This window comes from Nelusetta ayraudi, unplaced genomic scaffold (genome assembly GCF_046127955.1).
Source record: "Nelusetta ayraudi isolate G7.1 ecotype Tasmania unplaced genomic scaffold, CSIRO-AGI_Nayr_v1 ptg000042l, whole genome shotgun sequence".
Classification (NCBI taxonomy): Eukaryota; Metazoa; Chordata; class Actinopteri; order Tetraodontiformes; family Monacanthidae; genus Nelusetta; species Nelusetta ayraudi.
Genome location: NW_027466092.1, coordinates 3,157,529 through 3,171,819, shown reverse-complemented (window position 1 = coordinate 3,171,819; position 14,291 = coordinate 3,157,529). Strand labels below are relative to the sequence as shown.

At 42.9% G+C, this 14,291-nt stretch overlaps 1 protein-coding gene across 1 annotated transcript in view; it reads left to right on the top strand.

Moving 5' to 3' along the window:
- Positions 1–386: 386 nt before the first annotated feature.
- myo15b (myosin XVB) overlaps positions 387–14,291 on the top strand; it is a 38,344-nt gene continuing 24,439 nt past the window's right edge. The window contains 23 exon segments of the mRNA XM_076035552.1: positions 387–408; positions 760–2,837; positions 3,778–3,954; positions 5,130–5,194; positions 5,271–5,334; positions 5,798–5,907; positions 6,044–6,118; positions 8,563–8,656; positions 8,819–8,922; positions 9,031–9,094; positions 9,585–9,698; positions 9,790–9,951; positions 10,030–10,143; positions 10,223–10,281; positions 10,748–10,871; positions 10,963–11,058; positions 11,338–11,469; positions 11,653–11,778; positions 11,864–11,941; positions 12,669–12,817; positions 13,794–13,839; positions 13,927–14,051; positions 14,160–14,274. Of these exon segments, the coding sequence (XP_075891667.1) occupies positions 387–408; positions 760–2,837; positions 3,778–3,954; positions 5,130–5,194; positions 5,271–5,334; positions 5,798–5,907; positions 6,044–6,118; positions 8,563–8,656; positions 8,819–8,922; positions 9,031–9,094; positions 9,585–9,698; positions 9,790–9,951; positions 10,030–10,143; positions 10,223–10,281; positions 10,748–10,871; positions 10,963–11,058; positions 11,338–11,469; positions 11,653–11,778; positions 11,864–11,941; positions 12,669–12,817; positions 13,794–13,839; positions 13,927–14,051; positions 14,160–14,274 (4,293 nt within the window).

Here is a 14,291-nt window from a genome sequence, read left to right as displayed (position 1 = left end):
AGTGACACCAGCTCCTGAGGACAAGCCGGAGCCCTTTACAACCCCCCCGCCACGCCTGGGTTTCACCTGAGTAGCCTGGTAAGCTATATTACACGTCGAGGGCGCTCTGACTGGTCTACCCCCGCGGTGTATAGGCTGTACAGCAACATGTCATGGAATGTAACGGTAGCTGGTCACGTCAGTCTCGGTTTATCGGCAAAAGCTGTTGGGGGCACCGGTCTTTCTTTCTTTTTCTTTCTTTTTTAAAATTAATTTTAGGAAAAATGTTTATACACTTTGTCTTGGAACATGTTTCGTTTCTGTATGAAATGTTTCTGTCTAAACGTTACATTTTCTCACTTTTATTGCATTGTCACTCTTTAGGCAATTTCCTACCTATTGCAAACATGTCTCCAGTCAAGTCAAAAGGTAAAGTAAATGGGAAAATGCAGAAGTCTGAGCAACCAAAGAATGAACATCAACTGAAAATTAGCAGACAGAACGGTTCCAAAATACAGTCCCCAAGTAAAGCGCCAAATGGAAAACAAAAACATAAAGGCACCTCACCACTTTTGGATATTACGTCAAGTACAGTGAAGAGGGAAGGAAGAGTAAAAGCTGATCGAAATAAAAACATACAAAGAAACATAGGCCCAAAGGAGCAACACAAACAGGATGACAACAAATTAGGCAAAGAGAGATCTGCAGATTTAAAACACAAGACTGATGTTGAGGTCACAAACGGCACCAAGAAGACCGCACGACCCAGTGCCTCCAAAGATTCACCTTCAAACGTTTCAACTCGGCCGAAAAAGAAGAGGGACAGCAACGTGACAGAGAGTGAGGAGGAATCTGAGAGCAGTGCAGGAAGCTCAGCGGAGGTGACAGACGAGGAACTAAGTGGTGATGAGAAGGAGGAGGAGCAGCGTAGCAGTGAAGAGGCAGCTGAGACGCAGAGGAGTGAACAGAGCGGCGAGGAAAGCACTGAGGCTTCAGGTACTCAAGGAGATACGGAACATACAAGGAACGAGAGTACCGACAAGGAGCTTTCTGAGACATCTCACAGTGACTCCGAGGTCAAATCAGTTTCATCCAGTAAAGAAGAGGAGGAAGACAACGGTAGGGAAGCTGAAATATCTGAGGCAGTAATCAGTGATGGGGGTGAAGACCAGGAGATAAGCCAGGAAGACCTACGTGTAAGGCCTGCTGCAGATAAAAACGGCAGACGACAAAGGCAGGCTTCACGTCCTCCTAAGCCTGCGCAGAAGTCAACATTCAAGATGTTCAGAAAAACAAAGGCAGATAAGCAGGCGGAGAAGGCTGAGAAGCAAAAGGCCAAAGCTGAGAAGCAGAGGTTAGGAAAGGAAGCAAAGCAGAGAGCCAAGGAAGAGAAAAAGAACAAAAAGAAACCACAAAAACCTGTTTCCTCTACAGAGGAGACGCAACAACAAAAAGGTACATCCATGAGCAAGGCTGAGACATCAAAAGGCAAGGTAAAACAATCCAACAAAACCAAGAATTTTAAGGAGAGTGATGATCCCATAGAAGCTGAAACAACTGATCCAGATGATGAAGAAGCAGTAAAGGACAGACCAACGCTGACCAAAGCCATCAACGGCCAAAACCGCATTATGCTTCTGAAAAACAAAGGTAAAGACTTGAAACCGCTTCTGGAGAGTGAGAAGCAACAAGAAACCGGAGGTGCCATCAAAGGACGCCAACAGAATTCACTCTTGGGGAAAGTCAAGATGGCATCACTCAGGAACAAAGCAAATAAAATCCTGGCAAAGCCTGATGAAGAAACTTCAGAGGGTGGGACCCTTGATGAAGAATCAAGCAAAGGTAGGGAACATTTAATTGGGCGGAGGAAAAGCATCACCACTCTGCGTAGAGTTTCTGGTTGGATTCACAAGAAAGTACCACGGGGATTTAACTTCAAGAAGACACTTTCTGCTTGGACCAAAGCGATTGGAATCTCGCGCTGGCTTTCTACTAGGACAATAAAACAGAAACAAGGTCCCAAAAAATCCAAGGGTAATATCCTGAAAAGCAAAATGGCCATGAGAGTTGCCAGTAAAAGCAGTATATTGAGTACAAGCAATGACAATAAAATGTCTAAAGAGAAAACCTGGAATGTGGGCAAGGCAGGGGACAGAGTGGAAGGTGTGCCAACAGACGAGAAGGATGGAGAGGCCAAATACGCTGTGGTGTTACCCAGGATGAACAAACTGGGCAAGCCAAAGACAGCTGAGGTTCCCCAGGCAGCCCATGGATCTTCAACTTCATCTAGTACTACTGGATCACCCGGGGAACCCACCACATCTGGGCCAAAGCCTCCAAAACCAGGTGCGAGGCTAGTGCTCCCTGTCAAACCCGACCTCAGCCTCCTAAAGTCCATCAAGAATCCCTTGTCGGGAGGGTTGACAACAGGCAGAGATGTTACAGACGGGAGCCCTCATTCCATTGGGACAATGGAGGCTTCATCCAACATTGAGGATAGAAACAGGAGGCCTGAATGTGAAAATCAAGGTGGAGTCAGTGTTTTACTGGCTGCAAGAGCTAAACTGGACCCTTCCCACATCAACCTGAACAACATCTCCTTTTCTGGGGGAGCAGTAGGGCCCAACCGGGCCAAGAGACAAGACCCAGAAAGGGAGCCAGCAGTTGGGATTCCTAGGTCTTCCGCTCAGCCCTTCTCAGACGCAAAGCCAGTTACGGGGATCACAGGTGTCCGGTCCTTGTATGAAGAGGAGGCTGACAGGGAAGTAGCCCAACTGATGGGCGAAGAGGACATCTATGGTATAGGCCAACCAGAGATACACTGGACTGGGAACCCTCGGATGAGTGGAGACCCTCAAGTATGTGTTATCTTTTTGATGTTGAACTATTACGACTAGCATTTTTACTATGCTATAAGATGGTATCATATTTATCATTTTTATATTATCATTTATTTGTTTTATTAGAATTTAAGGTGGTGGTCATTTAAAAGCTTGTTCAATTTTCTCACCATGGCTGTACATTTATGGAATAAACAGCACAAACCGGTTGGTGAGCTCATAATCTGTGCATTTATTAATTTGATAAGACCTGTTAATTGTACATTGAACAAAGTTTAAAAAGTTTAAAATTTAGCTTGAAGAACACTGCTCACTGTTACATTCATGGAGGAAGAGCTTTTGGTGTGGGCAGTATAATGCAGAGTGAGGCAAATCTTTTATATCCACAATCTGGGACCTAATCCCACTCCCCAAATGGCCCCACAGAGCCACTGTTATCACAGGTGACCTCCAGAATAGGGAAATAGAGAAAATGAAGTAGCTTGGTGCTGTGTGCGAGAGTAACCTCAACATTCACGTTGGCTGCCCTGTGCCAAATCCTGGTTGAGGGATGGGATGTCATACCTTGCCCAATTATTATCCATGTGGTTGTTGGCTGTAGTTATGTAGTATAACACAACATCATCAATTTGTCTTGTTTGTTCATTTTTTTCTGATGGATATTCCAATTCCAAAGTAACACAAGCAAGAAAGTTCATCAAAAATACATGAGCCTTGTAAATCGAGAGGAAAAAAATTGAAAATTATATCCAAAGATACCACATTTAGTCCTGATAAAAAGGTAACAATAGAGATATGATGGACCACTAATTTCAAAACTTGTTTTTGGTGATCTTATTTCATTGAATGTAACTAATGTAGTAAATAATGATGAGAAGGTTCAGCTAAATTTTAATCCTTGTTGTTCAGTGATTATGGTCATTCTTTTATTGTCTGACTGTTGCTAAACTTGGTCCAGGATTGGTTGCGTGCAGAGAACCTGTTGCCCCACCAAACAGTGGAGAAGCTCACCAAATGGACCGTCTACGATGATGGAGGCCAAGGTCTGATGATTCCTGCTCACAATGGCAGGGGACCCTGGGAATCTGAGGATCCTACCCAAGAGATGTTGGAGAGTCGACTAGTCAGCACGCAGGTATTGTTTAGACAATTATCACAAGGTGTATTTATTTGACTTTTGACCCCTTTATACAGCAATTACACCAATGTGTTTCACTTGATGCCCGTAAAGTCCTACTTTCAAATATCTCAATTGGGACATATCATATTCTTTGCCATAAGTTTGATCTGAACTTGAGTTTTTTCCGCAGGACAATAATAACCCAGAAATGTTACTGAAGGCTTTTCTCAGTGGACAACAAACAGTGTTTCTACTGTACCCTCAACTGGAAATTTACATTCAACACGGACTCATGGTGCATAAAGGTTTGCCTCAAGGTGGCCTGCGGCTAATTTTACTCTCACAGCAGAAGATGGCTGAAATCAAGCAGCCACAAATCGGTTGATCTTCTTGAACGTGATTGATAACGTTTTTATTCCATCCACCCACCCACCAATTTTTTATTCAAAGTCATATCCATCATTTACACACACTGTATGACTCTTACAAAGATAAATACATGAGTCAAATCATAGAGACAAGTTCCATTTGGTCTGCCCGGAGTGGAATGGCAATAAATGACTAATTGATTGGCTTTATCTAGCACACATACTTGATGTTTCCTGTCTCTTGCCATGTGGCAAAAATCATATTGTCATGACCAACTTACAGAGACAAAGTGGTTTCCAACCAAATTTGAACACTCAACTTGAAAATGGCGTAATGCAAGGCTTTCAAATATCCAAGGGTTGAGGTGTCAGCATATCACTTCTACTTCATCACTTATAGCCTAAAGGAATGCAGAACAAAAGGACATAAAAGACTCGCTGATGGTTTATTTATTTCCCGAATCCAAACACAATAGGGTTTACAGCGCAGCGGTGCACGCCGCTATGAGATTGCAGAATATCAGCTAACACGCTGCTCCATCATGGACGCAGATTGGTTACCCACTGTGGAAAATTAGTGGAGCTGGATGTTGGCGTTGGGAAAGAGCAGACGCAAAACACATCCTCAACAAACGGGGCTGTCGCCAAAGGCTCATTAACTTGTTTTTTTTGGTTTTTTTTTAAGATAATAAGTAAAACATGTTAGCTATGTGGACAGGTGATTGCTCAAAGGCGGTAAGAGCTTAGAATCTGCCTGCACTCGATGAAGGGACAGAGATGTTCCAAATGTTCTCATCTCTGCTCATGTTTCTTTCTCTTCAGGTGGCCATGCCTGGCAGCAAAAGATCTGTGGAGGTCGATGAAGTTGAAGATCTGTCGCAGCTGGAGTAAGTCTACACATGCACAAACGCACAAGATAGTGTTTTTGCACTAACTTTTTACCTGTCTGTCTGTTGTTTTCAGAGAGGTGTGTGAAAGCTCAGTGCTTCTGAATCTGAAGAAAAGATTCCATCGAGACTGTATTTATGTAAGTTTGGACAACTGTGCATGAGAATACACAACATTTTTGCTTCTAAACTGATGCAGAGAATAGTGTTCTGAATCAGACTTGCATTCCATTGACAGCATGTGTCAACAGGGCAAACCATTGGTAACATGTTTGTTTCCTCAAGGAAAACAAACCAATAAACACCTACAGCACTAATCTCCTCAGCACGGTCATAGTTACCGGCTTCCTGCCGTCAGTCAACATGGCCATTCTCTGTGGCAATCTGCCGTTTTGCAGCAGCTGCTGCTTGGTTTCATCACATCTGATATGAAGCTGATTGGTTTCAGACTTCCAAGACCAACTGACAACATTCTTTTGGAAGATGGCAAGATTTCAGGATAGAAATAATCTTCCAGCTGCCAAGCAAACACGTCATATTTGGTTCCAAGGATCAGGAGCGATGGTTTTGGTTTTGGCAATGCCTTTTCTTTCTTCTCCACAGACGTACATTGGCAACATGTTGCTGTCCATTAATCCCTTCAAGCCTCTGAATGTCTACACAGAGGAGCTGAGGCAGCGGTACCAGGGCAAGGAGAAGCAGAGAAACCCACCGTAAGCCATTGGTTCACACAGCCCTCCAATATTTGGGTTGGGTTCCATTCAGTTGAATATGTCGTACCAATGAATTTTTTGAATGTGGAGCACTTGTCTCCCTCTGGGTATTTTCTCTTCTTCTTCTTCTTCTCAGCCATGTCTATGCCATAGCTGATGCCGCTTTTAGCCAATCTCAGGCCTCGGCCCAGGAGCAGTGCATCATCATAAGGTGAGATGAAGAACACTTAGTTTCAATTCACAGGACACTAAGGCCCTGTCACATTTCTCATTTTTTCCTCCTACCATTTCCAACGCTTCTTGAAAGTCAAGGGGAGTGTTTACAAAATGGGACAACCTTTTACTAGCTGCATTATAAGAGGACCTTGCCAACATGCAGTCGTCAGCTCTTCTCACATACTCTAGTATAGGCATTCCCTTGTAATAAACTATTATGTGGTTTAAGACAAATCTAAAATATGCTAAAAAAAAAAAAAAAAAAAAAAAAAAGATAATTTAAATGTAATGTCAGCGATCATTCACACCTGGTGATGTTGCAATTAGCTGACTGGCTACTATTAACTCGCGATCGTGACATCAGCATGGCTAGCCTAGACTGTGTTAACCATACTCTTGAAAAACATAATAAAAAATGTCTCCTAGCCCTCTGTTTAACAGGTTTTTCTCCTTTTTCTCTCAAGAGGGAGGGGCTAAACGGCAGAGACAATTAGAAATGGGATTCAGTGAACAGGAGCAACACTGTTCTTTACTTTTACTTCATTAAGTAAACATTATGGGCCTAAGTGTTTCTAATTTACCTTGACTTTGAAAGATTAATAGGTCATGATGAGCTTTTCATTATTGCTCTTCCAATAGTCTGAGAAGAGCCAAACGCTGGAAAGTTTAAGATCCCTTCTTAGTTGTTTGTCGTTTAATTCCTATCTCAGTTTTAACTGGCAGTGAAATGAGACCCTTTTGTGCTTCACAAATAATTATGAGCTGCAGACTGAAGAGTGAATGTAATGACTCCAGAATGATGACGTTATCAGTGTTATCAGACTGGTTCCCAACAGTCATTACGCTCAGTATGCAGGCCTGTCTGCCAAAATGGAGTTTGAATTTTGGTTAAATGAATTTGGCAGCTTGACGTGGCCAACAATAATATGACATAAAAACGTCAACAAGGAAGGAATTAAAAACGAGTGTTCTTTCCCAGCATATGTAACTGATAAAGATGTTTGTTTATATAAAGTCTAGCTTATATTTAGACTGATAGTGTCATGGTATTTCCTAAACTAACAATGAGTGTGCATGCACAAAAACAAAAACAAAACAGTTTGCAGACGTGTTGCAATGTAGGAGTAAAACAATCCATTTAAGTGATAGTTCAACATTTCGACAGTTTGCCTAGAGTAGGCTCGGCACCCACTGTAACGATCCCCTCAGACCCCACCGTACTTCCAGTGTGAGACTGCAGTCCTCCCTTGGTTACCTGTTGTTTCAATATACTTGCATTTAAAAGAGCCAAATGTGTTGGGATTCATTAATGTTTTTTTTTTTTTTTGGTTGTTAAGCTTTATACTTATCATCCTTTGTGGGGGTTTGAATTATATATTAAGTTATATATTATTTTTTTTATTTAAACCCTAGAACAAAAAGAAAACTACACAAACAGAACTGATAAAAAACTGATTTGTCAGGTACAACCTGACTGGCACCCCAGATTTTAAATTAACAAGTGTTGGATAAATCTTTAAAACTTAATATAACTAGAAATATAAACCGCTACACCATGTGCAGGTTATAACTTGTGAATGATTGTGTTTTGGAGTTGTTGAATTGTGTATTTGATGATTTCTAAAGAAGGGAGGCCTGTACAGTGCGCCAGGATTTTGCGTCTCTGAGCCCAGGATACCGACATGCGCTGACAATAAGGGAATGCACTTACTCATAGGGAGTGTGGTATTCGGCCAATTTGCCAACTTTTGGAACTATGCCTTTAAATAAATGTTAGTTAACAGATTTTCCTACTTAACTCTTAATTAGGGCTACATCCTCGGTGAGGTTGTGCTGTTGTTGAAGATGGAGATGCACGTTTGTAATGTATTTTGGCTCGGTTCCATTCACTCAAGAGAGAGTGTGCTGAAGCATGCAATTCTCAACATCGACCCTTTGTGATGTTATAAAGGGCATCGATACCCGATTCTGGTTTGTCCCACCATCTAACATTACTAAAGGGCTTCTTTCTTTATATTCCTCTTCCAAATGTGTGAAAGGTATTTTTTTGAGGGGTAAATATGGTTGGGTTTTTTTTAGATATCAAGGCCCATAATGTGCAACCTATAAACATGTTGCTTGCTACCTAAAAAAATGGCATGAATATTATAAGTATTGTGATATCCGCAGAAGTTGTTTCAGGAATGTAGCTCGGCATTAAATGTTTTTGTAACAAAATAATAGCTTTGAAAATAAAGTGAAGTGATGTAAAAGATACTAACAACTCACTCAACTTTAAGCCTCTGTTGTAGAAAGGCCCAAACCTTGATGAATCTGTCCGACAGATGTTGAATATCATCTCTCTGCCATTTAACCTGATAACCTGGGGGGGGGGGGGGTTGAGGGTGGCGTGGCTGGTAAGCCCTCTTATATCTGAAGGAATTTGTATTTCTGATGTAGTGGGCAGAGTGGTTCAGGAAAAACAGAAGCTACCAAGCTGATAGTCCACTACCTCAGTTCCATGTATCAGGGCAGAAATGACAACCTGCGTCAGGTAATTTTCTGGCTGTGACAACCTTGTCAATGTGCTTTTTATGTCGGGATGGCAAAGTTGTTTTTGTCAGACCCGGCTGTTTTATTTGTCCTCCCTTATTTTTTGCCTTTGTCTTTTTTTGTCTTTTTTTTTGTTGATTAACTTCCCTCCCCGGTTGAGCAGCCAATGGAAGTCTTTCCAATCTTGGAGAGTTTTGGAAATGCCAAGACCATCCTCAACAACAACTCAAGCCGCTTTGGCAAGTACCTCCACGTCCACATTCTCCAGTGAGTCAACCCAACGCTACGCTCTTAGAGAGATATCCATGTTTTGATCTGTTGCCCCTGGTTTGACGGACTGTTGTGTATGATTTCGCCTGTCGTTGCGTTGGACAGCGGAGTTGTTGTGGGGACTTCTTTGTCCAAATACCTCCTGGAGAAGTCCAGGGTCGTCTTTCAGGTGAGTAGATTGAACGCGTTGTGCTGAGCATGGACGTCACTTGAATTGGCTGTTATTCTTTGCAGTCCTTGTAAAACATATAAAATAGACACTAGACAGTTTAAAGGAACAAACACTTAATCCACTTTTTCCAGAAACATCAGTAAAAGCTTCATAGAGGACACTCACCTAAAAACAAATAAAATATATTTCCTCTATCATTTTTAGCCATTTTAATTTTATTTCTCTTTTTTTTTAATTAACACCCTCTTCGATTTACCAAAACATAATTTTGATGTAGACTAGCAATGCAAGTAGTCATAGCAGCCGAAAGACTTTGAGCCGTCACTTTTTCGGCATTGGTATATTTTAATTGATTTGAAACGTGCTCTTCATTTCTATTCTCCTATCCTCTTGTTTACAATGTTGCTATTCTCCCTCAAGAAGAAGAGTCAGCCAAATCAGCCAGTCAAAGTTACTGTCTTGTTCTTCACACTCTTGTCCCTTGTAGGCCAGAGAGGAGAGGAACTACCATGTGTTCTACGAGCTACTAGCTGGTTTGAACGACTGGGACAAACAGGAGCTCTACCTGCAGGGAGCCGAGACCTATTACTACCTAAACCAAGTGCACGAAACAAAAAAATAACCTAAAAAATCCTAGACAGTCACCTCACTTCTTTCGCTCCGTAATGGCACTTTCCACTGTCTTCCTCTAGGGTGGTTCCTGTGAGCTGAAGGGGAAGCAGGACAAGCAGGACTTCCAGCTTCTGATTCGCTGCTTCGAGACGATTGGTTTGCACGCCGATCAGATCTCCACCATCTGGGCCATCCTGTCCTCCATCCTGCAGCTCGGCAACATGTGTTTCAGCTCATATGAGGTCTGTGTTTGTGGAACAGAGGTTGAGAATCAGACAGGTCCAATGTTATTAACTGGTGTAGGTGGGTTTTTTTTTCAGAGCGAGTCGTTTGAGGTGGCTCGCATCTTCAGTGAGGCCGAGGCACGCAGGGTGGGATGCTTGTTGCAGATCTCCTCTGAGGCACTGCAGACCGTCATCACCCACAGAGTCACAGTCAGTAGCAGCGCACGTTTGGCTGCCCATCACATTTGTACTCACAGACAGGAACACCGATGATCTCCTCTGTTCACAGGAGACCATCTATGACAGGATATACTGCCCCCTGTCTGTTGAAAGTGCCATTGAATCCAGGTTAAGAAAAATGTTTTCTTCCTCTTCTCCACTTTTCTTTAGAAGATGTGCTAAAACAAAAAATTCCATTGTGATGTCACAAAGGGCACTGAGGTTTGTGACCACATCATCAGTCAAGTGCTTCCTATTGTGTCTTCCTATGTTGAGACCATCACATATGAGGGCCCAACTAAAAACAGAAAGTGAAAAACTGGCTGTAAACAGAGGGCTAAACGTGCCCCCCCCCACCCCTCCTGGAGATTTGTACTGCACATTATTAGTCTTGAAGGCTGTTTTACTGATGGCTGGAAAGACATTAAAACTCTGGTCCAGTGTAAAATGTATGTATTTAAGAAGTAGTAACTGCTTCAATGTGTTTATAGGAATAATAATTTCACCAAATTAAAAAACCTAACAGAAAATCCAGAACAAAGCTCGAATGATAAAATGAACACTTAGTTTTTTAAAAGCTGTTTCCTGCATGCAGAGATGCCATTGCCAAAGCCTTGTATTCAGTGCTGTTTGACTGGCTGCTGGAGCAAATCAACGACTGGCTGAGTCCCACAGAGATGGACAGCACTGTGGGTATCGTGGACATCTATGGCTTTGAGGTTGGTACTGGTGCCTTTTGACAGTGACATTCATATGTTTTCTCCAAGTGCCGAGCGTGATCCAACAGCTCTCCTGTGTGTGGATCCCCAGGATCTCGGAGTGAACAGCTTTGAGCAGCTGTGCATCAACTTCGCCAATGAGCAGCTGCAGCACTTTGTCACCAAGGCGGTGATCTCCCAGGAGCAGGTCAGTGGCGGCCTCTTCACCTGAACCTGAAGTGGACCGAGGCTGCAACTAAGCCTCTCGCTAGAATAAGATGTCTGTCGAATCAGAAATTGGAAAAGCCCAGGGGATAATACTTGAATTCAAACTGTACTTTGAATAATTTTAATAGTATGATTGTGCCATTGATTCTGCTTTCTTGGCTCTCGTTTATTTTTTGTGTGTGTGTGTGTGTGTGTGTGTGTGTGTGCGTGCGTGCGTGCGTGCGCGCACGGGCATGTGTGTTTGCCTTCTGCACTGCAGGAGGAGTACAGTGCAGAGCAGATCCAGTGGTATCCAATGCCCATTAAAAATTCCCACTCCTGCATGGAGCTCATTTCCTCCAGACCTCATGGCATCCTCCGCATACTGGATGACCAGACCTGCCTGCCCCAGGTGAACACACACCAACACATTACACAAGCAATCAATATCAAAATATCAATCGGGAAATTGTCAAAGAAGAAAATTCAATTCTTTACCTTTTTTTCTTTTCAGTTTTCAAAAAAGCGTGCGCACTAAAATGTGTGTTGGGTGTGCACAGTACTCACAATAGCTTCTCCTTTATTCCTCCATCAGGCCACTGACCACACCTTCCTCCAGAAGTGCCACTATCACCATGGGAACAGCCCCTATTATGCCAAGCCCAAGAACCCAATGCCAGTCTTCACTATCTATCACTATGCTGGAGCTGTCACTTATCAGGTGTCTCGCTATCAGTCCGCTCCGTGCGGCCTTTTAATCCAATCGAGTTTTGTTCTTCATTTAACCGTTAAAAGCTCTTTTTCAGGTTCACAATTTTCTGAACAAGAACCACGAACAGTTCCGAACAGAAGTAGTGGAGCTTTTTTCCAGGAGCCGTCTTAAGGTAAACAAACAAGACCATTAGGTCTTTTCTAGATGGAGACTCAGCAGTTTCTCACAATAAAGAGCTGTACTGGTGGTCATCGGAAATAGCAATAAAGAAAACACAAACAGAGAAAGGGTCTGAGATGACACAGCAACACTTACAGGGAACATTAAGGAGAATTTTGAGCCTCCACAGATATGTGGTGGTCTGTAAAACTAAACTCTGGCATGAAGCAAATTGAGTTTGAAAAAACAAGGACTTCAAATCAAACTGATCGCTTGTGTCAGGCAGTTAGGCCTCTTCTGTAGATCTGTATCTGACTTGTGGTCTGATGTGTTGCAGCGGGGTAGGAAAACCAGGCGAATGCCAGGGTAGCAATCTGGGAGTAAAATAACAGAGAGCTCCCCAAAGGTTTTCACTCCCATTTGAAGGACTTGCAACTTTTGGCACAATCATTTTACACTTGGAAAATAATGTTGCCACGTAACATTTACTGTATCATACATATAATGAATAAATGAATAATAATGGGGGTGTTAGTACCATTGATCTTTTTTTTAGGGGAGCATACGTATGGATTTTATTGTATATAGATTGTAAATATGTTCCTGTTGCTCTAAAACACTCCACCCAGATTCAAACATGGCAGTTTCACCACTAAATTCAGAGTGGAACTGGGATTTTAGGAGCCTCCCTGCTCTCTTCTCTAAATTGACTGTATTCTCTGTGTGTCTCCGTGTGACAGATGGTGTCCGAGCTCTTCCGGAAGGTTCAGGACAGCTACATCCAGCAGAGGGAGCTGGGCTGGAGAGGGAAGGGCCTCCGCCAGCAGCCATCCACCGCTGCCTCACATTTCCTGCAGTCCTTGAGTGAACTCACCACCCGCTTGGAGAGGTACTAATTTGGCACAAAAAAAAAAAAAGAAGCAGCCACTGCACCGAGTCAGATGAGTTGGAGTTTTTGGGGGGGTTTAAGTGAACGCCCTCTGTGTCACTCTGGAGGGATACCGTTTCACGGCATCTGAGTCATGAGGACAGATGTGGTTTGTTGGAGACTGTGGTTCTCTGGACATGACAGAAAGAAATATGAGGGTATTGACGGTATGAATTAAATCAACCAGTGTCAAACCAGAAAGAGTGATTCTTGGAAACAGACTCATACAAACTGGTTTAAAAACACATTAAAAGTCTCAAAATGTAAAAACTAAACTTCTTACTCTTAAATGTTTAATTCTACTGATTCATCCAGGGAGCTTTGATGAGATGAAACATCAGATGTAGAATTTCCAGATGTAGAATTTCCATGTGGCAGTGACTTACAAATGCTGATTGGGAACTGTTGTAACCAAGACATTAGGAACTCTGGTCTCCAGACGTTCGGTTCCATCCAGATCCACTATATTGAGGCAAACACTCAGCTTTCTGGACCCAATACTGAACACCAATCAAAGATCAAAATAATAGAAATCAACCTCTTGTGATGCCACAAATTGCACCCATTCTTCACTGACACCTTTCCCAAGGTAGTGACAACACCCACAGACGGATGTGTGATCTGCTCTCTGAGACCATCCAATGGCGCCTCCTTCTGGACATGTCAGAAGGTCCAAAATGGTCCAAGAATTTTGTATGAGACTATAAACAGAGGGCATTTTTTTCCCCCCATCTTTCAAATTTCATCCAATTCAAAAAATGCATACCTGGCGCCCCCTCGTGACATAAAATATTTTTGACTCGTTGAAAATCACGAAGAAAGTGTGACTTATTTACAATTTATTATAAGGAGAAGTCTACATCTTCAAAAATCATGAACTTGTTGCTTTAAAATCGTGTTAATAAATCATATAATTTTTTTGTCCTCTAACTCTCAGGTGCAAAACCACCTTCATCCGTTGTCTGAGGCCAAACTACGTCAAGGTATCACCAGACACTTCAAGCCAACGCTGCCTGATACATGTCATAAATCTCTGACTCTGTCCTGCTTCTCTCCCGTCCTCCCGACAGCATCCTGGGATCTTCGACGTGGACTACATGTCGGCCCAGCTGAGGCACGCCGGCCTGCTGGAGACCATCCACATCAGGAAGGAGGGTTTCCCCATACGGATCCAGTACTCCTACTTCATGGAGAGGTCAGGATGATCAACACGCAGAGACTTTATCCACAGTCTTCGCACTCACAAGGTTCATTTTATTCACGTTACAGAGTGGAAAATACAATCTTCATGTCTGTTCAATAGGTACGGCGTGCTCCTGACAGTGCGCAGCGTGGAGGACTCAGACAGAGAGCAGACGCTGGCTCTGCTGGACACGGTCGAAGCAGAGGAGGGACACTACCAGCTGGGACTCACCAAGGTGCTCCTCCTTCGGGA